The sequence below is a fragment of the Gallus gallus genome, chromosome 28 (genome assembly GCF_016699485.2).
Source record: "Gallus gallus isolate bGalGal1 chromosome 28, bGalGal1.mat.broiler.GRCg7b, whole genome shotgun sequence".
Classification (NCBI taxonomy): domain Eukaryota; kingdom Metazoa; phylum Chordata; class Aves; order Galliformes; family Phasianidae; genus Gallus; species Gallus gallus.
Window position 1 is genome coordinate 5,103,363 of NC_052559.1, and position 27,698 is coordinate 5,131,060.

At 49.2% G+C, this 27,698-nt stretch overlaps 1 protein-coding gene across 26 annotated transcripts in view; it reads left to right on the plus strand.

Annotated features, from left to right (window-relative positions):
* Window positions 1-27,698, plus strand: part of PTPRS (protein tyrosine phosphatase, receptor type S) — a 125,036-nt gene that overhangs the window by 45,170 nt on the left and 52,168 nt on the right. For 11 of the 26 annotated variants that reach the window (XM_040653492.2, XM_040653495.2, XM_046904544.1 and 8 more), the window contains 7 exons: window positions 5,851-5,996; window positions 6,934-7,075; window positions 13,266-13,454; window positions 16,515-16,523; window positions 19,926-19,943; window positions 22,275-22,385; window positions 24,582-24,593. In XM_040653492.2, the coding sequence (XP_040509426.1) occupies window positions 5,851-5,996; window positions 6,934-7,075; window positions 13,266-13,454; window positions 16,515-16,523; window positions 19,926-19,943; window positions 22,275-22,385; window positions 24,582-24,593 (627 nt within the window). The remainder of the gene's footprint in view (window positions 1-5,850; window positions 5,997-6,933; window positions 7,076-13,265; window positions 13,455-16,514; window positions 16,524-19,925; window positions 19,944-22,274; window positions 22,386-24,581; window positions 24,594-27,698) is intronic. The other 15 variants (NM_205407.2, XM_046904548.1, XM_046904552.1 and 12 more) reach the window with 3 other exon arrangements.

A 27,698-nucleotide genomic window follows, 5' to 3' on the forward strand; every position in this document is an offset into this window, starting at 1 on the left:
AGGGGGAAAGCCTTGCGTGCAGCCCAGACCTTCTGAGTTAAGGAAGGACTTTGATGGATCAGCACCAAGGGAGTAGCAAGGTGGAAGTATTTCACTTCTAAAAAAACATCCTCAGTCTTTTTTTACCCTCCATTCCCCAACCTTGCCAGTCCCATCTCCCTGAAGGGAGCCAGGAGCTGCTGACAGTAAGAGGAAGTCTCTGTCTGAAGCCTATAATTATCCTGTCTGCCTTCCCAGAAAAGGCCAGTTGAGGAGCGAGCGTGCTTCTGTGTCATGGACCAGCCCCGCATTCTGCTGCCTTCCCAATTACTGCTTAATGGACTTTTTATGATGATAAGGCGACTGGGTTGGGGAGAAGTTATTGACAGGGAAATGGAATATAATTCACTCCCTGTTTGTTTGTTCTGTCAGAAAACCCTAATTTTAATTTTATTTGTGAGGCACTGAGAAACAGCCCTGAGGGAAGAAAGAAAAAAGGAGCAGAACCTGTCAGTAAAACCTCGGGCTTCAGGGGGACCGGTGTCCCTGCAGGACCTTCCCAGGAGCTGCTTTCGGTCTCCCTGAGTCTCTCCATAGAGACCCTCACCACGGCCTGCATCTGTCCTGCTCCCATTTGCAGCTCTCGCTCTTCTCACGATGGCAAATGTAAATCCTGGAGCCATCTTTCTCCTCCCTGCCCCTCTCACAAGCTCCCCCGCTCTCTAATGCCGTTGCTGTGAAATGTGTACCCATTCCAAACATCGCATTCTTGCTCCCCACTCTCCATCTGTCTGAAATTTGGCTGCTCTCTCCTGTTTTCATCTGCTCCATGGTTCGTCTCCTCTGTCTAATCCCCACTTCCTTGCTCTGAGCGCCTCCCTTCTCTCCATCTTGCTCCATTCCTCTTGCGTTCTCCCTGTTGATCTCCTCTCCTTTCCCCCGCAAACGTGTCTGTGGCTTTGCTGTTCGTTCTCCCTCCTGCTCCCCTTGTTTGCTCCATCAGTGTGACAAAGCTGTTCCTCTGCTCCTCAGCCGTCCCCCCCAGGCTGTCCGCAGCTGCTCGGCGCTCCCGCCTCGATCCCTGGAGCGCAGGGCATGCATCTGCTGCATGCAGGCAGACGGCAGCGGCACGCGTGTGTCAACATTTCCTAAACCAGCGAACAGCCGCTCGGTGCTGAGCCGTGCCCACATCACACGTGGCCAGAGAGGTTGGTAAGGGGAGATGAAAGCGGTGCCGTCCGGCGCTGCGGCTGAGGGAGCGCCTTGTCCTCCTCCTCCTCGGATTGTCAGCCTGTCAGCAGTTCTGGAGAATGGAGATGGAGTTTCACTGGATCAGCAGAAAGTTTCAGCCCCAAAACCAGAGGAGGGATGGGGGGAGAAGAGGGCTTAACTCTTTGCATGCCAGAGAGAGCCCCGTGGAGTTCCTTCTGAGAACCAGAGGCTGGTTTGGCTGCTCTGGAAGTCCGAAGGGTGAGATGTCCTCCTGCCAGCTGACATGACCTGGTTGTTGGGAGATTGCAAGGCTTTTGTCTGGCTTTTGCTTTTTATCTTATCCCACCAGGAAATGCACATGGGAGAGGGTCTCCAGGTTCTGTTTTCCTGGCTATTTTGTTTGTGTTATGGTATATGGAGGCTGTAGCTGTGTGCAAGCCCATCTATGGTGTTGAGTGCTGAGCAGACCCATGCCGAGACCCTCCTTCACTCCACATTGCTCACAGTGTCTGGAAGCAGGCAGGCAGGTGTGAGGGATGAGGGCTGTCACTGCACGGCGGGTGGCAGACGGAGGTGCTGGAGGGGTGAGAGCCCAAGGTCAGCCGAATGTGCGTCAGAGCAAGAGATCTGGATCCCGACTGTGGGAATCATCTGGAGCCTGGGAGAGCAGATCAGGGTGTGCTGACACCAACAACTACGTGGCATTAACTGCAAAGGGCCTAACAGCCTCATCTTTGGCCCTTGTGAAAGGCAGAAGTACGGATGTTTCTCTGTGTATGTAATGTTGTGTATGTATGTGCACAAAGAAATGATGTTTTCTGATCTGTCGAGTATTTTTGAGCTAGGGTGAAGGATGACACTGCCTAATGTGCCCCGGGTCCTTTGGTGGTGCAGGCATGCTCTCATGGTGGGCAGCTCGGCACCACGTTGTTGCAGATTGACTGGGAATGGTGGGCAGAATGGCACGGCCTTGTGCCCTGGGAAGGGCTGTGCTAAGCCAGCTAGTGAAAAGAAAATGGCCTACTTGCTTTGCTTTTGGTTTTGCCATCTTTCCTTGGCAGTCTCGGGTGCAGCCTTGGGTTGCTGGGACTGGTGTGGGGCATCCACCAGTGCTGGACCAGGGGCACTGAAAAAGGAAGCAAAACCTTTTAAAATATGTGTTTTGTAACTGGCTTGGTTTTGTCTCTGTGGATTGCTGCTGCTGTGGGCGAGGGACCCTTTCAGCCAGGCTCCTGCTGTTCTGTGTGCTGGGGCCAGACGAAAGAATGAGCGGCTTGTCTTCATTTGCCATCCATTGTTGAGGTGCTTTCCCAGAGGCAGTGCGGGGGATTTGGCAGTGGGGTGATGAGCACTGAGGTGAGTTTTGCTGTCTCACATCAGCCCCAGATTCCCTAAGCCAGCACCAGGGGCGTTCGAGCTCGGGCTGGTTGGGAGGATGTTTGAGCATTGATCTGGCACGCTGATGTGAAGTGCTTTGAGAATCAATTTTGTCACAGAAAAACCCAGGGAAGTCGATATTTCCCCGCTGTGCCCTGCCTCCTGCTGTCCTGCTGCTGGGGCTGGATGAGGGCTGGCCTTCCTGCAGGGCTGGCGGTGGCCATGTTGGTTTTACTCAGCCCTCTCTGCTGCCGATGCTTTGTTCCATTAGCCAGGCTGGTGTGAGTTCTCCCTTCAGCCCTCCAGGCAGTGTCTCCCAGTTGGAGGACCATGGAGGAAGCTGCTCCTACCCCGTGGTGTAGTCCTTGGGGCTGAAGGCATCCCCAGCCTCCCTGTCCCTCCATAGCCCAATGCAGGAGGAGCAGACAGGCCTGCCTGGAGGCCAGCAGAGAGAAGAGTCAGCAGGTTCAGACTGCCTTTTTATCTCCACCTTCAGCAGTTGGCTCAGTTATGTTCAACCTCTTTGTGCTTTTGCCTCTCTCCCTGTGCTCAGAGCACCCCCACGTTCCCCATCCCTTTCTCTGCCTTTGCCATCTTGGTGTTGCAGGAGGGCGTTTGGCGGCCGGGCTGTCCCCCTCAGTCCTCATCCACCACCTGAAATCCACCGTGGCGGCAGTTCCCAAGGGACATGTAGGTTTAAAGGGTGAAATGTACCCTCCTTGCTGTAAAGTTCCTCAGACTGTTTTGGCATCTGTGTATCATTGGCAGGAGATGTTTTCTTTTTATATGACTGCATTTGAAGAACACCTTCAGTGGTGGTGTCACGTGAAGGAGTGAAGGAAGGAGAGGTGAGGCAGCAGCAGGTTCCTCTCCTGTGAGGAAAGCAGTCCTGTGGGGCACATGGCTTGATGCTTTGACACGTTCCTGTGTGTGTGCTCCTCAGGGATGGGCATGAGACCACACCTCTATCATCTCATAGCTTCTCCTCAAAGTCCGTGTGAGAGTTCACGAAATCCCATCCCCAAATGTCTGCAGGGCTGCGCTTTGGAAAGGGAAGCCAACTGGAGGTCGTCTGTATAGGGATTGCCATGAGGGTGGACTGATGGTCTCATCACCTGCCTACATGGCATTGCTGTTGGCAGCACTCAGGGTCACGGGGACACCCATTTCTTGCTTCTGGAGGCTTTCCGAGCTGCTTGCAGAGCAGAAGCAGGAATTCTAACTGCATGTTTTGCTGCAGGCTGGGCCTGGAATGGCAGAGCTGTAGCAGTCCTACGCAGCACATAGGAATCTGTTTCAGCTTTCTATCATCACCACCTTGCTGTGGTAGCGCCGGCTTTCTCTTTCCCAGAGAGGAGAGGGCTGTTCTGCGGTTGGCGTGGGCTGGAGTGACAAGTGGTGCAGTGACGAGGATGCATAGGTGGAGAGCACTGTGGGTGATCTGTCAGGGGGAGCGGCGAGAATCAAAGTCTGGAGCTCGGAGACTTGGGCAGTTCTAAAAACAATAATTCAGCCTTGCTTTTCACTGATTTTTCCAACTGAGTAGCAAAATCAAATGGGTGGTTTGGTAGGGATTCATGTTTGGTTTCTTTTCCTTTGTTTCTCACTCTCTGAGCAAGCTGACTGTAGGCAGCGCAGCAGTGCAGCGGTCTCAGAAGAGCAGATCAGCTTACCTGTCAGCACCCCAGGAGTCAGCAGAGCTCCTAACAAGGAATGCTGAGACTCCTCCTTGTTCTCCATTTGGAGCACTTCCACTTTCTTCAGGACAAAAATAGAGCTTTATTTGTCTTTATTTGTGCTCTTATTGTGCTGCTTGCACCCGTATCAATGTATACATAACATTAAAGACTGTTAGGGGCTTTCATTTTAGGAAGTGAGCTTACGTCAATAAAGTGCTCTTAAGCCCTGGATGACTTTGGCTGTACCTTCAGATCTGACCTCTACAAACTGGTCAGATTCTGAACGTGGAGCAGAGGGAGGAAGTTGGGTTCAGGCAGGTTGAGCCTGCAGCAGGGCTTGGTTTTGTCATTCTTGGGTGGAAGACAAATTCCCAAGTACCGATGCCTCCAGTGGGACTTGCTTGATAACCTTTATCAGTAACACTGCAAAGAATATTCTGACCTCTACATACAGATCTGGATATTTATACATCCCATGCTTTGTACACAGCATTCAATGGGACATAAACAGCTCCAGCAAACTGCATTTATCTCCAGCATGGAAACAAATGCTTGATTGCATCACATGAGCTTGCTCAGTGGCTTTTATTTATATACTCCTGGCCACACCAGGCAGGGAAGGGGGAATGCTTCCTTCTATCTTTCAAGCCCTGAAAGATCCTGCAGACTGCTCTCTTTGCCCTTCAGTAGGGCTCTTAGCTTCTTAGCTCTTCGGTAGGCTGTTTGCATCTTGTTTTATAGACTGAGTATGTACGTATAAATACACAGATTTCACAGTCACGTGGTCTGCTTTTCTCAAGAACAACAGAAGGCAACTTTATGATCTGAGTGATTTTATCTGAACGCAGCTGTGGCCTTGGGATTGAAATATTTCAATAAATTTTAAGCTAACTAGATGAGAGAAAGCTGTGCCAGGAAACAGGTTAGAGTATGGGAGGGAGATTTCCCATAGACAAAGGCAATATGGGCTCTGCACAGACATTTCTGGCCTCGTGTTCCTCCCATCAGAAGCTCCCTGACACCTTCCTGGATCGGAAGGCCTGTCCCAGCATCCTCCCCCATCCTTGCAGAAGTTCTGTTAGGGAGAGCTGCTGCAAGCACAAGTGCTGTTCCCTCGGCCCAGGCTGGCTAAAATGCAGCCCCAGGCACAGAGTGTGTTGGCTCAGGCCTTGTTGCACCTTTAGGGAAGCTGGTTATGAGAGGTCATTGAGGAGCTTTTGGCTTAGGGGGTGCAATCCAGTGTTTTTAGAAACTCTTCAGCTCAGCTTCTTCTGATGATCCTTAGATGGACTTCACACATCAGCTTCCCTTGTGCAACATGGCTTACAAGTCCACTCTTCAGAAGTAAGAGAGGCTTTGCAACTCATCCCACTGAAATCTCATTGTAGGATCAGGCCATTAATCAGTTTGTGATGTAGGTTCTTCATATGCAAAATGGAAGGAAGGACTGCTCGTTCCCAGGAGGCCCAGAGGATGGATTTCATCTGGGATCATAAGAGAACAGCGGCGATAACACTGCTATTAATTACAGACAGTGTTTATTAGAGTTTGTCTGTCCTTGTGCCAATTGTGATTTGTTTCTTGTTTTTGTTTATTTTAAAAGGTCCCCCTGTGTTCATTAAAAAGCCTGTGGACCAAATTGGTGTGTCGGGAGGGGTGGCGTCTTTTGTATGCCAAGCAACTGGAGACCCGAAGCCACGAGTCACCTGGAACAAGAAAGGGAAGAAAGTGAACTCTCAGAGGTTTGAGGTAAGACGTCCGTCCAGTCATTGTGTATGCAGAAAGGGACTGACAGAAAGCGGTTACTGCTCCTTTGTGGCCGTTCTAAGGCCCGATAATAGGAGATTGGGAAGAAAAGGAGTTATAACAGCAGAAAGAGTGAAGTACAAGCTCTTGGCCACGTTCACAGCTGAGATTGTTCCAAAGCAACAGTGTTCATGGGTTTTTTTTATGTTAATGGTGATTTTTCTTTTGTTTTGTTGGTTGGTTGTTTAGTTTTTCCCTCCTCAGATATAACATGAAGCTGCCTTCTCCCTGCCCTAAGAAACTCCAGCTATAAGCTGGTACTTCTTGGGCTCCACAAATGCATCTTTCATACTCATCCCCAACTCACTATTTTAACTCTGGAACAGCCTGAAGTAAACAATACAGTTGCTGGCACTGCTTAGATAGACATAATTTGGATGGAAATGACCGGAGTGACGAGAACTTGGAGGTCATCCGGTGGAATTTGCAGTGGGAGTCTGTCCTGCCAGGCAGCTGTGTGCTCAGCAGAGCTTTGTGGGGTTATTTGCCTACGCAGATGAAAGAATGAGGCAAAGATTCTTTGTTCCTTTTCTGTTTCGCTCAGTCCATTTCCCCCTGCTTCATCAGCTGTATTCTGAACCCACTCCACACACACCATCACCATGACTCATCATGTGAGAGATCTGAGATACACATAGCAGTTTTGGTGTGCCAGAAGTCAGGGATGGGGTTTGGTGTGACAGTTTCCTGGCTCCTTCAGGTCAGCAGAGAGAAGCTGGCCATGCTGGCTGTGTGCTGGGCACTGTGGGACAGCTGATGTGTGTTTCCAAGCGTATGTGTTTGTATATGTGCTGATGCCTCCTTTGGAAGCAGAAATTAACCTAGTTGCAAGCCAAGGATGCTTACTATGTGTATGTGTTTCTTTCCTTTTATTCCCCAGACAATTGAATTTGATGAAAGTGCAGGTGCTGTTTTGAGGATCCAGCCGCTCCGGACTCCCCGGGATGAGAACATTTATGAGTGTGTTGCTCAAAACCCTCATGGGGAAGTCACCGTCCATGCCAAGCTGACCGTCCTCCGAGGTAAAGAACATTTCTGCCTGCCATGTGTCAGTGTCACGGGAGAAGGCACCCATCAGATTCTCTCTTCCTTCTCATGGGTGGGAGGACTGTCACAAAATGCATGGCCAGAGCACAGTGTCCTTCTTTGGTTTGTTCTGACCTGTCAGATCTGTTTGCTTTGATTACTTCAGTGTCATAAAGTGGCTATGTAAGAAACAAAGGCAGAGTGCTTGCTATTACCAGACCATGCAGGAGTCTTGTTAGGAAGATGTGCTGAGGGTCCTTCCAACATGAATTATCCTAGGTCCCCATGATCTTCCCTCCAACAAATATTCCCTCCCTGGGTTTATGAGTAGCACCAGATATTGCCTTTTCTTCAGCAACTCCAGTATTTTCAACAGCATCTGATGTCCTTTTGTTAGAACAGAGAGTGGGCACGTCCCTGGCAGTGTGGAGCTAAATCTGTGTGCAGATCCCTAGCACAGAGCAATAAACAAAGATCAGACATAAAGGGCACATGGCAAAGCCTTTTGTAGCAGGAATATCCCTTCTGCTGCTCACCTGGCAGGCTCTGCATTTGCAAGCTGCTGGCTTCCTTTGAGGATGTGAGCCCATGGTCCAGGCATGCCTGACAGATTTGTGTAGGTGCACTGAAATCTTTGTGTTACTCCTCTGCCTGGCGTGGCATTTAACCTTCTGCTGGCAGTATGTGGTGGGATGTCTCTGTCGGGAGGCTGCAACAGTGCTTTATGGCAGAGAGTGTTTAGCTGCGGTCTGGCTGGGAGCTGGGAGCCTTTTTCTTCACACTTCCTCTCATTTATTCCTCAGGAGTTGTGACGGTTTGGGAGAGGTGCCCCTGTGATCATAACCAAAATTTCTACCCTTTGATTGTAATGTGATCAGTGGCAAGAGAGAACGTTGTCTTCCAACTCCTGCTCTCACAAATCCTCTGAATTCTCACTGCTTTTTTCAGGCACTCACAAGAAAGCTGCAGTGTATGGGAAATGATGCCTTGAGCTCAGTGATGGCCCTTAGGGACAGCACTGCTTTGTACATGTCTTTTTGCCGCTCTTCCTTCCGGTATCAGCATCATACACATGTCAGCTAGAGAGGCAGATGACACAACAGGAGCTGTATCTCCCTGCCTGACTAATTATGCACTTTGCTGATCCCACCAGAACGTTATTACTGTGTGCTTTGCTCCGGTGCTGTGGTGCTTTCACAAGAGCTGCTGTTCTGTTTGCCTGACAGGACTTTGTTCATTAGCTTAGCTAACCGACTACGAAAGCAGGTAGAGTACCAGTCCAGAAAAGTGGGGGGAGCAGTAACGACCTGCAGGCCTTGTCCAACAGGGCGCTGAAGAGCAGCGGGGAGACAGTTTTTGCAGCACACCCTTCCCCTCCCCGCACTGCTGGAGTTATTCCATCCTTCATCTTTCCTTACCTTTCACGTAGCACAGACTGTCTTGTCTTTGTCTTCATTTATAAGTGATGGGAAGGTTAAAAGGACCAAGCACGAATCCACTGATCTCCACAATGACAAAGTCAGCATGCTGGCATCTGTTCCTCTCTTTTCTCAATCTCCTTCTACGTTCACCCACTCTCCTGTTTGTCTTTTCTCTGTCTTTCCTTGCAGTGCCTCCTCCTCCTTTCTGTCTCTCTTCTCTCACTTTCAGAACGAATGCTTGGCATAAAGATGGGGGCAGCTCCACAGCTTGGAGATGAATGTGAGCTGTCATTTGCAGAAGCTGTTATCTTGGCATGCTGTGCAGTATGGAAACCTGGGCCCCAGCTGTTACAAACTCCGCAGGATGGGGTTTGGACTCATTCTGCAGCCTGTTGGCTGTGCTGTTGTAATGAGTTTGAAATACGTTTGTGTAACTTCGTGGAATACACGTGTATGAAGAGTTAGGGGATTTCCTTAGCGCCAGAGCAGACAGTCTCACAGAGAACAGAAACAGAGAAGAAATACGTTCTTCCCTCCTAGATGGGGCTGCTGAAGGGATGGGGAGGAAACCCTTCTTTGGTTATCCACATGACTATTCTTGGATCAGACCATGATAGAAGTCCGTATGCATTCGCTTAATAGCAGGAAGCTGCAGGAGAGGAAACCTCCGGGAGCTCTGAGGAGCAAAGCTTGTGATGGACACCACTCAGCTCACAGAATATCTTCACTCGTTTGCCCTTCCTGTCCTGTTTCCCGGATCTGAGTTTCCATTGGTCTGCAGAGGCTTGCTGTTCTTTCCAGAGCAGGCTGGAAGTAGTGCCTGCAAACCTGATTCCTGCAGAGCCCAGAGAAGAGGAAAGAAAGTGGTTTTGGGAAGCATTTTCCAGTTATTGTTGACTCCAGCTGCTGTCATTTTTCATAATAACTCGGGCAGAAGGGAAGCTAGTTGACACAGGCACCCCGGCTCTCGGTTGGTATTGTTTCTCTGAGCTCCACACTCCAGGAAAGATGTACATAATTTAATTTTTATTATTACTATTACTGCTTCCTATACACAGGTTTTATCTTCCCTCCACTTCTGCAGCAGCCTAGGGCAGCAATTCTCATGCCATGGAGGACTGTCCTCACCCTGCCTGCAGGTGACCGGGCTGCAGCCTTCTGCCTGCATTGCCTGTGCTGTGCGGGGGCAGCGAGCTGCATTTGGAGGAGGGGCAGGCAGAGATTGGTTCTTTGCTTTATTGAAGCTGATAGAGTTCCATGGGGGCTCCCCTTTGCGAGTCGTTAGTAAATGCAACATGAATTGTACATTGATCCCATAAAAAACAGTGCTCAGTCCAGTTAAATGTAATGGAGCAAGGTCTGCTGCGCCCTGACAGCTCGCTGCATGCTGGCTGATGCTGTCTTTTCCTGAGGATTACTGCACTCTGGCAAATTGAGGAGGGTGGCTGTTAGACACGCAAGGTCTGTGGCACTTATTACCAGTGTGTGGGTCAGGCTGCTGGGTATGGACATTCAGACTTTTTTTTAGTGATTCCCTGTTGTTTTTTTATGAAGTGTTCGTTTCTCTAGCAGTCCTGGCCTGAAATTTCCATCACACATTTCCTACTCAAAGAGGACATCTGGCGTGGGCATGTAGAATGTTCTAGCAAGACTTCTGCTGTTTGGTTGGATTTTGCAATCGTTGGCTTTAGGTCAACAAAACACAAATGAGTTCTGGATGCTCTGCAGGAAGCGTTGAGCCCCACGGGAGCGCGTGCTGGGGAGGAGCTGCCTCGGGGGTGTTACCTGGCCACTTGAGAAGGTCTTGGCAGATGTGCTTCTAACTGGTCTTGTTTGGCTGTTCCTGTAACGAGCTGAAGATCAGGCCAAGTAGAAAGCAGATTAGTTCTGTAGTTTATGAATAACGTCAGGCCAATTTTAATTCAGTGGAGTGTGCATAGGAGCACGTTAGTGGTACGGAAGGCTGTGTATTACCTACACTGTTGTGGGGCCAGCTCACGTATCTGGACAGGACTAAGCTTCACAAGTACTGGATTCTGATCCTGGTTCTGCTTAAAAATTAGTGTCATTTGAGCTGCTTCGTCTCTGTGCTCTTGGCTTCTCGCCCTTGAAGTGAGGATGGCAGACTGATGAGAGACCAGCCAGTATCCGTGAGCTGGGCTGTGTATCTCCAGAGAAAAGCAAAACAGTTCCTCTTTTATTCAACAACATCCTCATTGTAGCGTTCTGCATTCAATGTGTAGCTCATCTGTACATGCTCACACCATCCTCCTCTAAATTATTAAATAACTGCACGCCCTGCGGGAAAAAGAGCAACATCAGCACCCGCTTTATCTTCCTTCATCATCCTCATATCTTGCACAAAACACAGAGCTGCCACCCTCTAGAGGGACGAGAGACAGCGAGACAAACTCCTCTAGAGGGATGAGAGACAAACTCCTTTTGCTGCAGTTGGTGCCCTTTGCTCTGTCTGTAGGGCCGTGTGTGCATCAGTGCATGCACATGGCTCCCCACACTGAGCATGGCTCCAGTAGGATTTAATACAAATGAATGCTGAAGTGCTCTCCTCTCCCTGCCTCCCTCAGTCTTTCCTCCCCTTCTACTGCTCACCCTACTTTGTTCAGTGGCTTTGAGATAATTCATCAGCTTTTTCTCAAGGGAAACCTTTACACTTCTCAGTCTAAGGGTAGGTATGAGCTCTGTTAATATGGCAAGTGCAGGATGTGACAACGCTTGCCTGCATGAGCTAGCCTGGGATTCAGCGGCAGGCCAGGTGTGCCCTCCAAGCTTGCATCTTCCCTCTTTTGTTCTTGCAGTTGTCTGGGCTGCTTTTAGAAAGAGAATTCACAATCCAAACCATTCCTTATTTATTTACTTGGTAACAGGTCTGGGCTGGTGTTTGGGGATTGAGGAGGAGGTGGCAGGGCATGCGTGTGCATGTCTTGTGGGGATTGAATTGAGACTGTAATTGCATTATTAAAGGGAATCCAATTGTTAGGGGATGAAGCCAGTTTCACTTTCCTGGCAGGAAGGAAATGTGAGCTCTTGGATCAGTGCAATATGTGATGTTCGGTGGTGCTTCCTCTGTCGATCTGATCCTCAAATCTGATCACGCCTCCAGTCGCAGTTGTTTTAATTAAACTCGGAGGAATTCTGCACAATGTGCTGCAAGATTAACATTTTGTTTAATTAGAAACACTCGGCAGTAGTAGTTGTACCAGGCCTCCCCCAGCACACATGCACACGCACATAGGCGCACACACTGCGGATTAATTGGTTCATGAAATTAATGGGCGCAGGTCTGAGCCAGGTGGAGCAGCATCGCCAGGGAGCAGGATAAAAGCAGTAATCAATAATGATGTCATCTGCAGCCAATGCGGCAGCAGCTCTGCAGCTCCTTAACAACACACCACCGCCTGGTTAAATAGGAGAAGGGAAGAGAAGACGTTAAAAGCCTGGCTGAAAGCTGTGCGAAGGCAAAGCAATTCCCTGAGCCCTCCAGCCCTGAGCTCCCCCTTGGGAGGGGCTGCGCCTTTGCAGCGCACATGATCTGCAAAAGCAAATGCTGTTTGGAGGCTGCTGGAAAGCCTGAGCGCAGCCCGGTGAAGTGAGACCTCAAAGGTTTGGAGCAGTCCCTGGTTAAGGGTGTTTGTGTCTCTGTTTTGAAGGTAGTACCTGGTTTTGAGGCATTTCAGATGCACCGAAATAACTGCTCCCTTATGCAGCTATGTTCGTCCATGCTTTGAAACCTGTATTACTTTGGCAGTTGTGAGGTGGTACGTGTTTTTGTTTGTGCTCGGGTTCCTTTGATGTTTGAGAAGATATTTTACTCTCCCATGAGTCACACTGGATGGTGTATAACACTCCAGCAATGATCAGAGAAGGAAACAGTGCCTGTTTTTAAACATGCAAGGAGGTCGTGACAAAGATTATGGGGGAAGCTCTGGTGTTTTATATTAGTTATCACAAATTAGTCAATGCTGGTTAGGATTGCCCTCCTCACCCTCACTGGTGAAGGTGAAGGCAGGGCTGAGAGGCAGCAGGGAGCTCTGCTTAGCCCGGCTGCGTGGTTCTGGTGCCGCATCCCTCATCTTCTATGGCAGCAGCACTCTGATAAAGCTGAACATCACACCCTGTCTGACAGCACTTGGCTTACTGTTGCTGTGTGTATCCCCTCTGGTAACTACAGCTGGATGATATTTTCCTCTCCTTTCCCTCCTCGTTTCCACTGCGTTTTTGACATTCCTTTTCATGTAGTCACTTTCATTATTCCTCTCGCGCAGTTTGTTTTGCATTGTGGGGTTTGGAGGGGAAGGAAGAGTTATTCCTTTCAGATGTGACTGTATGTGCTGTGCTCTGCAGCACAGAGATCTGTGCCATATGTATGCACAGCTTCTGCCGTAGGAGCAAGTATGTGCAAGGCACTTACCCAGGGGAGGGATGCACTGCAAGACCTGGAGAGTCTTCGAGGTGATTGTTCCCATGCCCCAAAGCTTTTTAGACTCAGATGCTGTATTTAGCTGTAAGACTTTTCCAGTGGGGCACTAGGATAGTCACACATAATGGACAGGAGGGTAAACTTTACTGCATGACGTGTTTTCACAGGCCATCTATGGATCATCTGCGGTAGCCTTTTCTTGAATCTCATTGCAAAGAGAACTGGGCAGCAGTTCTGCCTGACTGCGTCTTTTGGTGTGTTCCATTGAGCAGCCCCTCCATCTGCCCTGCTGGGTGTGTAACCGCTGTGTCTTTTCTCTCCCACCAGAGGACCAGTTACCTCCTGGCTTCCCAAACATTGACATGGGGCCCCAGCTGAAAGTGGTGGAGCGGACACGAACGGCCACGATGCTCTGTGCAGCCAGTGGGAACCCAGACCCAGAGATCACCTGGTTTAAAGATTTCCTGCCTGTCGACCCAAGCACGAGCAATGGGAGAATAAAGCAGCTGAGATCAGGTGAGGTCTCTGTGTGAGATCAGAGAATCGAGATATGCATACAGCTGTGAAAGGAATGCTCAGAGGTTTCTGAAACAGGAGGGGGCATATCAACATCAGCCTTGCTGGTGTGGATTGGGTCATTTTCTTTCCTTCACTTTTGGGATTTACATTCTTACCCAGGAGATGACTGGGGGGTTTTCCCTTGCACCCCATCTTCCTGCTCTTCCCTGTTATAAAGGAAAGCAGAAAGGGAAGCTGGTTCTCCTGCAGGAGATGCTGTAACTAGTCTGCTCACCTCAGTAACGTTGTTACTGCAGTGAGGGGAAACTGGAAATTGGATAGGGGCTGTGGGTTTCCTCCTCAGACCAAGAGCTGGGGAAAGAACCACTACGACAAGACAGCATGTTAGGCCACACACACCTGGTATGAGGTCTACAGCTGTGGAAGCAGGATCCTGTTGGTGTAAATGGAGCCTGTCAGAGCTGGTATGAAGAGCAGCTCTTGCGGGATCTCTCTGGCATCACATCCCTGCAGTCATTGCTGGAGAGCAGTTGTGAGCATTGAGTGACCCCTCGGTGCTCAGTGGCAGTGCAGTGGAGTGGATCTCCGTGAACAGATGTACCCCAGCTCCGTGGCTCTTGTCAGTTCTCCATCTTTCCCCATCTGCTTGTCCATCTGCTTCTTTTGTTTATGTTGGTTGTTTTTGTGTGTCAACGTGACATCTCCTAATATCCATGTTTCAGAAGCTGTTTGTGTAGTTGTTAAATGTCCTGGTGCACAGTGTGAGTGTGTACATGCACATGTGCAAGAAGGGCACATGTGGATTTAGTTTTGAATGCTTCTGATAAAGTAATTTCTCAACTTAAAAGAAAATCCACACAAAACCCACCCTGCTTTCTTGCTGATAACTGCGATGATGAAACAAGCTGTGGAAGTTTTACTTTCTGACATGAACTGCCCCCAGGAGGTGGTTCTCTTCAGGGACTGCTTGGACCGACTGCTCTGACCCCACCTGGAGGAAACGTGCCTCTGTCGTTGGACCTAGCAGGGATCTACAAAGCCTTGTAATTCTGCAGCCACCGGTTTGGCTCAATAGAGTTCCAGTTTGGTGTAGCTTTTACGCACCTGCATCAATGCTTCCTTATTCAGTGAAGCAAACTAACAAGCAGATATTTAAGCTGCTTTGTTAGAATTAGAATGGATTGGTGAATCCCACAAACACAGATGAGATTGACCTCTGTTTTATTGTAACAGCTGAGTCAAATGCAAATAAAAAAAAATCACTCAGCATAAATAATGAGAGGTAAACTAGAATTATATCATGCTCTGTGACCATGAGCTGAAGTGTGAGTAATGCACAGGGAGATTATTTTTAATACATTTATCATCTTGCTAGAATGCCTTTATACTCCTTAACTGGTTTTGATCTGATGTTTTCCTTAAAGCCACCTGAACGCTGCAGTTTTATTTCAGTGAGTTGGTTTGCCTCTGAGGGAACCCTTGACCTTTCTGATAAATCTGAAGATGCTTGCTGCAAATTAATCTCATTTACATCTTCTTTGAATTAGTAAACTGGTGAAGCATCCCCGCTGTCCTTTGGGGCAGAAACCTGTTGCTTCTGTGAAAGGAGTGCAGGTGGCTGTTCACACTGGAGGACTGAAAGTCAGGGTTCTGGTTTATTGTCCTATCTCATCTACTTGTAGGGCTTTCCAGAACTTGCATGTTCTGTGATGCAAAGGCCTGAGAAAGTGGAAAACATTAACATCAGGGTCATCCACACCAAGGCAAAGGAGATTTCAAGTGTGTATTTGTAACCTGTGTGCGATGTGCACGGTGCTGCCTGTCGGAGCACTGATGATGCAAGTGCTGCTGATGTCAGGACTTAATTGAATACATTTACCTTGACAGAAAACAAGCTTTGCTGCCCAAAGTGTAGCACTAGCACACGTTAGGGCACTGGGTGCTTCAGGACATTGCTAATGAGCTTCAGTGTCTTCCACACACAGGTCAGCAGTGTCACTCCAACACAACCTCTGGGAAATTGCAATTACAGCCAACTAACGGGTGTTGGACAAACCCTCTGTGAATGGGAGCACAGGGAGAAGGAGTGACCCCTGCACTACATGGGAGCTTTGTCTCTGCACTGGGTGCTAACAGGCTTAGCACAGAAGCCAGCAGCTGTGCTGTCACTGAAGACGTGGCTGTGCAGTGCTCCCTGATGGAGATGGGCACAGGGACATGCAGCAGGACAAGACAGGGCAGGACAGCCACGCAGGTTCTGCCTTGCAGAGAACAGCATCCATGGCACATTATTACAGAGGGTGTTAAGAACTAGGGAGGGTGTTAAGGCCTGAATTTGTATTGGTACAGGAGTTAGCGGCAAACATGCAAATGAGCTCATTAAAGGGTAGAAATGAAATGTCACACACAGAGCTCTCAAAATTGGGCAGCCGTGTCCAGATTCAGTTCTCGTTTATATTAAAACAGCCCAATGCTTCACTGGCAATGCAAATGGTCCTCTGAGGCTGCAGCCGTTACATCCACATCATCCCCTGGTCCCGTCTGTGTTAAGAGTCTTCAGTAGAACTGAGAAACAGGTAATGATGTTGTTAGCCATGCAGCTTTCCTCCACCCGTTGGTCCTCCCTACATCTCCAGACACTCCTTCCAAGCAACTGGGAGTCTTCTAACATTTGATCGTTTAGATAGAATAAAAAGCTGAATTGTCAGTCAGAGAAAAATGGGAGAAGGCTCTGTCTGGGCGCCTGCTTCCCTCAGTGTTACAGCGACATCTCAACCTTACCAACCCAGACTGTGAGTTTGAGTGGTCTCAGTAGTGGACAACGAATGGATGTTTCTGCCTGACGACGCCAGCATGATGTGAGCAGAAGGCAGTGTCCTCTGCTCAGCCGTGCCACCTATGGGGGACAGCGGGAGGCGTTCAGCAGTTGGCTTCTTACATCAGAGGAGCCCTAAAACCTTTTGTGTCTTGTGTGTTGTCTTCTGCTTTCTAAATAAGTGGCTCTAACAAACTTAATTTTTTTCTTTTTTGTCTTTTTTTCACTATTTTTACATTCAGAGACCTTTGGTAAGTTTGTTCAATTAAAAAAAACAAAACAAAACAAAACCAAAAAACCAAAGCTAAACGAAATCCCCAAACCTGCTCATGTCCAGATTTGTAACCCCCACCTTTAAACTAATTCCTTTGTGACAGCTTTCTGAGAGGCATGCCATGCATTTCTTGTACTAACTCCTTCAGTAGGGATCTTCTGCCCTCGTAATAATTTCTGCAGGGGTATTGCAGGCTACAAAAAGAACAATAATAATCCTAATTAATAAATCTATATAAAGAGATAACAGCTAAATACGAACCTCCTAACATTGGATAGATTTTTTTTGTAACTTAGCAACAGTTGTCCTGGAATTCCCCAAATACACAATAGCTTGTACCCTGGACCTGTGATAATCGTGTTCACACCTGCAGGAGGTCCTGGAGTTTCACATCTGACAGAGTTATTGGCTTTTTTGGAAGGGAGAGATGAGGGTGCAGTATTTCCAAATTGCAGCTTTTGCTCACCGGCGGTTGGAAAAGCATCCCATCCACGTCAGCTCTGTCCCCTGAGAAGCCCACAGCCTTCTGCGGAGCTCCTGTGCCACGTCCCCTTTTGTTGTTAGAGGTGTAGCAATTGCAGCTGTCACCCAGGATCCGGCATCTTAAAATTGCAGAAGACCCTTGATGATTGCTTGCTTGTTTAGAATAGAAGGCTCTCTCCAGCCCTCGGGAGAGGAGCCCAGCACACACATGTTCTCACACGTGGTCTGACAGAAGGTGGGGACGTGTTTTCTGTCATTACCATGGCAATGGTGACTTTCCTCCGCTCCCTGTTTTGAAGGCTTAGAGAATCGTGGGCAGCTTGCTGCGTGGGAAGAGTTAGAGAAAGGGGTGGTGGAAGAGCAGATCCCGTCCTCTCTGGCCCAGGGAGATGCCGGTGCGTGGAGTTCTCCCAGCACCATCTCGGTCCCAGGGCCGGGTGCCTTTTGCCTCTGCTGCTTAATCCTGTTCCTAGGGGGCTGCAGAAGGCAATGTGAATATTTCACATAACCAACTTTCCACCTGGGAGGTCAGCATCCATGGGAACTCCTCCTCCTTTTGTTTTCCTGCACAGCTGGTGCTCTTATTCTGCCCAGATCCCCTTCCAGCCTCATCCTGCTCCCCTAAATTGAACACAAAGCTGGTTAGATGTGAAACTCCAGTAGTGAAAATCTACCATCTGTGTCCCTGCCACCATTCAAACTACCGTTCTTCCCTTGAGAGTTACCTGATCTCGTTTTGGTTCAAATTCTGTTGCCTCTGTCCCAGGTGTGGGCCATCTTATAAACCATGTTTTGCTCCTCAGCTCTGTGTCCCAAATGGCAGTCAGAACTGGAAGCATCGCAGCGGCATTGCTTGGCTCTACAAGAGCTGCCAGCAGCCTGTTTCCAGGGACAGCACTGATGTTTAGATGGAACAGGGAATAACCAGCCTACAGTAACACGGGGTGGTACTGCCGCTGTCTCTTCTATAGTGCACAGCCCAAACTTCCAGCACATTTCTCCTGTCCATCACAGTGTGCCTTTGCAGGAAGCTGCCAGGCCTGGCAAGGCCAACAAAACGTTGTAGCAGTGGGTGCTGCCGGGGTCTCTTCCCCTCTCAACTCGCTTCCCATAAGCCGTGTTCCAGATTCGTGCCACAGATGGCAGATTTTCACTCCAGTTCTGAGACAGAAGGATTGGAGGCTGTTTTTATTTCCACTCAGTTGATCTATAACCCTTTGCTGCTTTGTCTCTCGCTTTTCCAAACCTTCCTGCCGTCTCCTGTGTGGGGATCTGCCCAAATTCACGCTCCCCCACCTCTTTCTCTAAGCGCTGTCTCTCCAACCTTTGTCCTGATGGCTAACCAGCCTGCTTTATTAACCTTAGCTAGTTCCTAACCCTAACGGGATGCTAACTTTTCTCTAGCAAATAACCTAACCTCTTAACTAGAAGCTGAGTATACCTAGAATCTAATATCCTAACACTATAATGTCTCTCTTCCCTCATCTCCTTTGAAAAATAAAGATGAACTGTAATTGGTGTCTGTATATTTTTACCTTCTATCCTGAAAATGGAGGACTGAGCCGCAGCACAAGAAGGACGAGCAGGGCTGAGCGCTGCGGGGAGGGCTGTGGCTCAGGCAGACTGACACGTGGGAGGCCTGTGCTCCTCTGCCTGCCTCTGCCACAGACCTCCCCGTCACCGCAGGCACATCGCTCCACCTCAACCTCGGTTTCCCCATCTGTAGAGAGGGGAACGTAATTCTCGCCGGGGGAGAGGAGGGTGTGCAGGCTGCTCTTTGCCCAATAATGCACAGAATGAGCCCTGGCTGCATAGTGACAGCAGTGTTACTGTTACGGAGAAACTCTTGTGCTTTTCCCAAGCAAGAGGCAATATTTGGAATTGCGGAATCTGCTCTGTTTTCAGGATTGGGGTAAAAAGCCAAAGCAATCCACCTCCCTTTTTTAATAAGCTGTGTGAAGAGTCTGAATGTCACTGTGAGCAAAAGGACCTGCCGTGTTTTCAAAGGAAGATGGTTTCAACCTCCAGAGGTCAAACGGGGGCACAGTGATTTCGCTGTGATGTGGTTCACAGCCACGAAGTCACCTCCTCCCATCTGCGGGACCTGCCCAGGCAGAACGCTCATGTCAGGCACTGGAGACAACTGGAGGGGGTTTGAATAAAAATAGCCCGTGGGATGCAGTCAGCAGGCAAGCAGAGCAGGGCTCTCCTCTCCAAAAATACCCTCTCCCACACTGGTGTTAGGGATGCTTCTAGAATAGTGGCGTGAGTACCCCTTGCACTTGTGCAATAGCACGACTTTATTTAATGTGGAGCATCTGGCTTCAGTCTCTGTGCTGAGCCACTGAAGGATAACTGAAGGTCCTGATAAGGACATGCATTGAATTCCTCACTCATCCGTGCCAAAAGCTTAAGTTTGGAACTGGGAATTCGCTGGCAGAGCTGGGATCAGACCTGCAACTCTAAATGTGATGCAGGGTACCTGGATGTCCTTTCCCTGACTTGGCTGACACCAACATAATGCTGTTCCCTTTCCCCCAGGGTGATGAGGATGTGCAGGTTCATCACACGTTCTGCAAATAGCAAACAGTAATGTTAACTGAGAGCTTGAAGACTTTCTTTCCATTCTTACCTGCAAAATGGAGCCAGTCTCAGAGAGGTTCTAAGATAAGTGCCCTGGAGGCTCTGTAAACAGCCAGCTGAATTGGACTGCTTTATAAAGGGCATCCCCACCTTGAGTACCTGAACCCTCTTCAGTCTGTCCCTCTAATTTGAGATAGTACAGGAAGTTTCCTACTGGGAACTGTCTTCCTTGACTCAGGTCCTTTTCCCACAGGCAATCCAGGTGTCGGGGCTTTTGCAGTCTTTTCACTTCTTTTCTTTGTTTTCTTTGCAGAAGGTACACCGATCCGAGGTAAGACACCCCCCACCACTCACTCACCCACTCTCCAAACACTTCTCTCCACTCAGTTCCTGTTTCATTGACCTGTACTCAATCCAGATTCTTCTTGTTGTGTTACGTTCTGTTGTCCTGCTTCACCTCTGGATATTTATTTCTTTTTTATACCTGTCTTTATTTTATATATGGTTATGATGTCTGTTTCTGTTTGCTGGGTGCACTCAGTAATACTGGTACTGTTATTCTAATAATGTCTCAAGCGTACTGCCTCAGATTTATGGCGGAGTTTTAAGAGCTGATCTCTCTAGGACTGCAAAGGACTGAAGATTGTTGTGGGCAGTAAATGCTATCAAAGCTTGGTAAATAGTTAGCGCCTCTCTTAATTGGTGCACAGTGCTCCTGAGCCGTTGATTTTAGTAGTTTTCCAGTCCTTTGCTCAGGCAGATCTTCAGCACTTCCCGTCTCCTTGGCTTCAGGGCCATCTTCCCCTCTCCTCTCCAATCTCTCACCCTTTGGTTTTTCTGGGAGAGATACCCATGGTAAGTAGTTTCTGCACTGTGTTGTAAATGGAGCCCAAGAGAGCTCAAGCTGTCAATGGAAGTCAGCAGGAAGAGCGTGCACACACCTCTGGAACCTTGCTTTAGCACCAGCAAATGTAAAAGTCCGTAATTCTCTGTTGGTAAAAGGAGTATCAGGTGCTGTAGGTGGGATAATTATTTCTTCACACGTCATCTCTGTTGGCTCCTGGCAGCTGACTGCAGTGTAACTTCTACATTGCTTTCACCAGCAGAGCTGTGGTGGTCAGGATGAGGGGTTGGGTCCTCATCCCTGCAGTACAGCCGTGTGCTGTAGTTCGGTGCTGCTCCTGCTCTGCACTGTGCTTTGACCCCATCGTACGCTCAGACCAACAGCACTCATGGGCACGCAGAAGGTTTGCCTGGGACCAGCTGAAGTTATCACAGATTTGTCCAAACAAACAGAAGTTCCTGGGAAGGTTCCCTGAACAGCTCTCCACCTCTCTGGAAATTTCATATGGCAGATGATGCTGAAGCGTCAGTTCAGTGTGAGAAATGCTCAGCTGATGTTTCAGTGTGAAGCTTCAGCGTTTGCTTTCTCACTCCTCTGATACTGGAATACCCTCAGGTTCTTTTGAAATGGCTTCAGTTCAGCTTAGCACTTTGGGTTTTTCTGTGTTGTTGGGCTGTTTTTTTTTAATTCTCTGTCCTGCCTTTGGGAGATACCAGACACGGTGGGTCCGGGTGGGAGCTGCACTTTCACACCCCATTGCTGTCAGAAGCAGTCGCAGCCTCACAGCTCCCCACGCAGCATCCTGCTGCACCCTGCACACACACAGCATGAGCTCCGTGTCCTCCACGTGCGAACGCATCGCTCTGAAGGGGCTGCATCTGCACCCAACTTAAGATGTTATCATTAATATTAGATCTGGAATTGTTTTTTCTGTTATTGCTTTTTCCAGGGATGGGAGTTAAGAGTCTCAGCTCATGTGAGCGCTGCCCATTTCTGTAGTATAATCATGTACTCCTAATACATAAAACATTTGATAGCCTGATTAATTATTGATGTTGTATGTATTCTAACTGAAGTTTTGCAGGAGTGAAGCCCTTTGAGGTAAATGAGGCAGTTTTCTTCCATGTAGTTACATGCTGTATACACATGCATGTCTGCTTACGGGGGTGCTTGGCTTGGGCCCCCAGTATATTCTTGTCAACTCCAGTAATTTACAGGTTTAAGAAAATAATGTAATCCTTTTGGTCCAGTCGACATAGGCCTGACACGCAATTTGAAAATATTCATTAGCAATAATGTGATTTTCACACGTGATCTCCTGTGAGGTTCCTCAGAATCACGAATTGAGGCACAGAACATTGGTAAGAGTGCTTCAGGGATGCTGGACATGGGGTGACAATCCGTCCTCCCTGCGGTCGCTGCTTCAGACAGAGCAGTGGAAGCTGACTCTTCCGACAGATTTCTGGGGATTGCAGTAATACGGATTACTGAAGCTGATTTCATGCATTCTGGTGCAGAATGTCTGCATTGCAGAAGTCACAACAGTTGGTATTTCTGCTGATTAGTTCAGTGCAGGGCGACACTTTATCCAGAGGCGCGTGAGAGGTTTCCCCTTCCCGCTGGTTATGTCCAGCTGTAACGGAGAGCTCAGGCAGGAGCTGGTCCTGGCAGGGCTCTTCCTTTCCCATCCCAAGACCCGTGGCAGCGTTCCGGCGCGCGTTACCCAGGGGGAGGAGAAAGCAACACTGACACTCCTGCTCCCTCTAAAAACACAGTGGTGATGACTGTCTGTGCTGCGGTCTCCCTCTCTCCTGCCAGGTGGCCTGCAGATCGAAAGCAGTGAGGAGACGGACCAGGGGAAGTACGAATGCGTCGCCAGCAACAGCGCGGGAGTGCGCTACTCCTCACCTGCAAACCTTTACGTGAGAGGTAGGGAGCGCGTCGGCCCGCAGCACTGGCAGATACCGCCCTCCCCATGGCCATCCTTTGTCCCCAGCGCTCTGATTTGCTCCTGTGCCGAGCACGGGGAAAGCTCTGTTGCTGCTGCTCGGATCCCTGCAGTGCACTGCTGAGCTCGCAGGGCAGTCCTGGTGTACCCTGAGTTCTTCCCTGCTGCTGGGGGCTGCGGCCAGCACCCCAGAGCTGCAGAGCAGCGGTACAAGGCTGTGTCACTCACGTGAAGCCGAGTGCAGTCCAGACAAGTGGATCCAAGAATCTGCCAGCATCAGCCCAGAGGGGAGCACCCAGCTTTGGCTGTAGGGGCCATAATCCCCTTTCCTCAGTAAGAATCCCCACTGGCTGGAAGTGGGAAGGTTGTGGTCCTGCTGATGTGGGTGTGAGAGGAGGGGAGGACCCCTTCAAACCCCCCCGCCAGACCCTTTCTCCCAAGGACCTTCTCAGGTTGCAGCAGGAAGGGCCATCCCCACTCCCTGCCTATGTTCCAGCCAGTTTTCCCTTTGCCAGCAACACTTTGTCACCGATTCCTTGGGTGTGAGTGCTGCCACAGGCAGAGCTGTGCAGAGGGTGGAGGTGGCCAGCAGACATCTCTGCCATCAGTGACAGATCCCTTTGCCCATATCACGTTGATGAACAGATGATGGGACTGGCTCCTGCCAAGTGCCCCCTCGATGTGCTCCCACCCAGGGGGCAGTTGCCTTTCTGCTTTCTTCGTTATCCCATTTTAGTCTCTCTCATCTGTAACATTTTGTGTGTGGCTTTGGTTTAATATCTTCCCAGAGCAAAACTCTTTTGATAATGAGAGAGCAGGGCTGGTCCTTCTCACTTAAAAAAAAAAAAAAAAAGAAAAGAAATGAAAACTACCATTGGGAGGGGAAAAAAAAAGCAGAATTCCATCCCAGCAAACTGTTCCCATTTCCATCCCATCGGCAGAGGAGGTGCTGCCCACCGCCACCCACGATCCCTCTGCAGCCCTGCGCAGAGCCGTGCTCCGGGCGCTCCTTTCTCTCTCGCTGTCTCTCTCGCTGTGTCTCACGCTCACTAAATCACACGCACATGGAGAGAAGGCTTTTAATAATTTAACGTTTCCAAGCTACATTTCTGAATAGCCTTTTGTGGCCAGCTGGAAAATTGCATTTTGAGATTTGCCCTGTCACTCGCGCCCTGAAATGCTGCTTTTTGGGATGCAAAACCAGATTGATATTCAGGGCAATTCCTGATAGTGATCCGGGGCGGTCCAGCTCTGACGCTCACCCAGGGCAGGTAGCTGGGACGTTGGGGTTCCTTTTCTAAAACAAGCAAACAGTAACCAAACAAAAAAAAAGGGGGGGGGGGGGGGACTTTTCCTTATTCTTTTCCTCCCGAATCTCCCCCACCTTTCTGGCCACTCGGAGCCCTCCCGCAGTCGTGGCCGCAGCCGGGGCTGTCCCTGTGGGATGCAGGCGGCTCAGCAGGTGCTTCTGATGCTGTTTAATGCCTTGTTTCTTGTCTGTCATTATCGTGGAAAGGTAACAGGTTTCTGCAGTGGATTACCTTGGTGGGAGGGATCGTTCATGCGCCTTTTTCTTCCCGTTTTTTTGTTCTAAAAGAGTCTCCAACGCTCCCGTGTTCCCAATTGCCTTGTTTCTCCCATAGCACGCTTGTCTCTGTAGAACACCGGGATAGGAGTTGTAAGTTTGAACACTGAGGAAATGTTTCGCTTTGGGTTTCCTTTTCTCCTTCTAATGATTTCCTTTTTCTTACTCAGAGCCGGGTTGGGGCGGGGGGAGCGTGGGGCAGCGGGGCTGTGCGGGGCCAGGCACTCTGCAGGCCCCACCGCGGCCCCCGCTGTCCTGCTGGCAGCTCCGCAGGTCGGCGTCCCTCGGCCCGGACGGTTCTGGGCCAGGCCTGCTGACGGGCCGGCCTGCAGAGCTCGCCTGCTGCGGCCTGGCTGGATGGGAGGGGGAAGGCAGGAAGGCGAGGAAGGAGGGTCGTTACTATCTTCATTTTTTTTCCTTTCTTTTTGTTTTGGTTAAGAGAAAAAAAAAAAAAAAGAAAAAAAAAAAACAACAATCAGTTTGCAGCTGACAGCCTTGAGAAGGCCTTTTTTTACTCTCTCTGTGTTTCCCCTATTTTTCTCTTCTCCTCATGTCATTGTGTTCCGCATCAAACCCCCTTAACATCCCTCAGAGCTACGAGAAGGTTGGTGTGGTTTTTTTCTTTTTTACTTTCTTTACCCACATTTTTACATTCTTAAGAGAAAATAAAAAATGAAAATTTAAAAAAATTAAAAAAAAAAAAAGAGAAAAAGCAAGAAATCTTTAAGATGAGCGAGACCCGCCGCTCCCGGGTCTTGCGGAGATGAGTTGAGTTGCATTGTGGGCCTCTATGCATCCTTTGGTAATGTTGCTGAGTTCTTGCACTTTCTGTCGTCATGGTTACCTTGCCGTGTGGACATTGGGCCTGATGCATGATAGGAGAATGTAACAATCTTCTTTGCATGCCACTTTTCAAATTAATTACAAATTATTTTTTTCTGTATATAAATATGTGTAGTCTTTTTGGTTTGGTTTGTCTTTTTTTTTCCTTTCCTACGATTCTGATTGATTTGAAGTGGATTTACAATTACTTTCTGAGTCGTTCGTTCCGTTGGGTTTTTTGCTTTCTCTTGGTTTCCCGTTTCAGTTCTGGTTGGTTATGCTGTGCTGTAGTTGATTCCAAACGCATTGTGAGAAGCCAGTGTTCCTGCCCCCCCCAGTGGTAACCGAACCCCCAGTCCTCAGCAGGAAGGGGTCACACAGCTCTAACGCCTGTCCGTGGAAGCACTGCTGTTGGGGACGAGCCTTTGTCGTGAGGGGAGGGAGGGACCTGGGAAGTGGAAAAGATGGTCGGAGGGCAGAGCAAGGGCAGGGCCTGGGCCGCGTGCCACCTGCGCCTACATTGGGGGTGGCTGCCCCCCACTCCCTGCACGCAGAGGACGGCAGGACGGCCCCCAGCCCCGCTTTGCAGAGCTCGCTGAGAGCTGAGGCCCCGCGTGCAGGAGCTGCTCTGCCATGGAAGGACAGAGCTCCCTCCCTGCCGACCGTACACAGGGTCTGCCCTCACAGGACAGCCCGTCCCGCATCTCACGGCTCTGCCTCTCCCCGCTGGCCCATCTCATTCCCTGACATTGGACCATTGCTGCCCGCCTGTGGGCACCTTGAAAAGCAGCCGGCACGGCGAGCTCCGAAATGCCACTTCCAGATAAGGCAGAGCCCTCCTTTGGAGAGGAGCGTGGAAAGAGAAATGTAGCAGCAGCAGACACGAAAGATGCTGCAGGGGCACATCTGGCAGCTGCCTTCCTATTGTAAACAGCAATAAGAAATCTGACAAGTTACATTCGAGCTGAAAATGCCTCTTTTCCCTCTTCTCATCTCCCTGTTTATCCCCATTAAGCTTCTGTTGCCTCCCATGTGTGCATCCTGAGTGGGTGAGCCACATGGGATAGTAAACAGGTGGGTTTTTGCAGTGTGTTAGTTGTACCTCTGGTGCTTGGTGCTTTTGCCCTGTGCAGAATTGAATGCCCTTCCATCCCTGTTTATGCGTTTCCCTCCACCCATCAGTCCTCACTACTCAATAATCTACCAAAGGAGTGGCTTTCCTAGTGTACAGGTATTAAAGCTGTGTGATTTTTGAGAAATCCAGTGCAGTATTGACACAGTATCTGTCTCTCTCTTTCTCTGTCTCTCTCTTTCTCTCTGTCTTTCTTTCTCTTTTTCTAAAAATACTGAGATTTCAGTGCTCAGACCCTCAGTACTGGTATTCCTCCCCCTCCTTCAAGTCTCTCCCCTTTCCCCATAGGTACCTTGGTACCTCTCCGAAATGCTGCACTGTTGATCATGTCTTTTAGAGCAGCCAGCTGTGGTTCTTCTAACTTTGCCTGATGCCAACAACAGCCAAAAGATACCTCCCAGCCCCAGCATTCTATGTAAAGAAAAAGGAGAAAAGATGTGCTCTATTTAAAAAGGGCAAGAGAAAAGGAATAGTATTTGAAATAAGGTGCTCCCATCCCACCTCCCTCCTGCCTGGGACTAAAAAGTGTTAATCACCACTAATCACAGGATTTTCCTTCATGAATAGGAGTGTGAGTTTCAGGATTTAGATGCAATTAAAAAGGGATTTATACACCGTTTATTTTTGTATTTGTTTATCTTTTATGAAATATTTCTAATGTGCCCTAACTGCACTGCTGCTGCTAGAATCACTTGTGGTCTGAGAAGGTCTTAAGATTAAATTCTTCCTTAAGAGCCAATAAAAGCAATAGTAACATCAGCAACAATAAACTAGAGCTAAATTGAATGCAGTCACTGTAGGCTGGAATGACAGTGGGCTAGGAGACAGAGACTCGAAACCCGCTCCAAGCGGTTACCTGATCTGTTGGGAGTTGGGGGCATGGGCTTGAAGGTATTGGCCAACGGTTTGCACTGTGCATCATTACAGATCAGCTCATGTCACAGTCCAAAATAACAGGGAATTTCCAAGCTCAAAATGCAGAAGCATCTTTGTGGAGAGCCACAGAAGCAGATCAGAAGTGGGAGAGAGGAGTTTTGCCAGCAGCTTGGCCATTGGGAAGGTTCTTTGTAAGCCAGTTGCCCAGATTTCACCTGCAGGCAGTGTGAAGGAGGGCTCAGCTCTTGTGGGAAATCAGCACTTCTAAAGATGGGACGCCAGTTTGTAGGGGAGCTGTGCAGCTCATCTAGCCTTCAGATGGAGGTGCTGCTCTGTATGCCCAGGGACAGAAATGCTGTCAGACTTTGGCCCCTAGTGATGGCAGGGAAGGACTGATGGGAAGTCCTGTGTAACAAGGAGTGCCTTTCTTGCTGGTGGGGTTTGGAGCCTGCTGCCTCTCCCTGCACAGTGATAGGACTGGCAGAGGTCGGTGGCCTTTCAGCTGGGGCACAGGGAAGCCTTTTTGGCACTTTAACAGGCTTTGAGTCTTGTCCAGAAGAGCTGAGATGCTCACTGCTCTCTGATGAGTGGAACCAGGCTCAGAACCCAGCAGTGTTTTTCTGCAGGCATCAGTGAATCACCCAGGCCATGCCCCAGAGAGGTCCCATAGTGCTTGTCCGAGGTCTGTGGCCACAGCTGCTTTGCTCCCTTGAAATGGAGCAGTTTGTAGCTCCCATCTGAGAGCTTTAAGCTCTTACGTTTGTGCTGCTTTGATCCCAATACCCAGCTGCTTGGCTCAGCGTGCAAGGACCATCCCTGCACGCTCTCCCTTACTACAGATGGAAGGTGGAAGGAGCACAGCACCGCACTGTGGGCTGT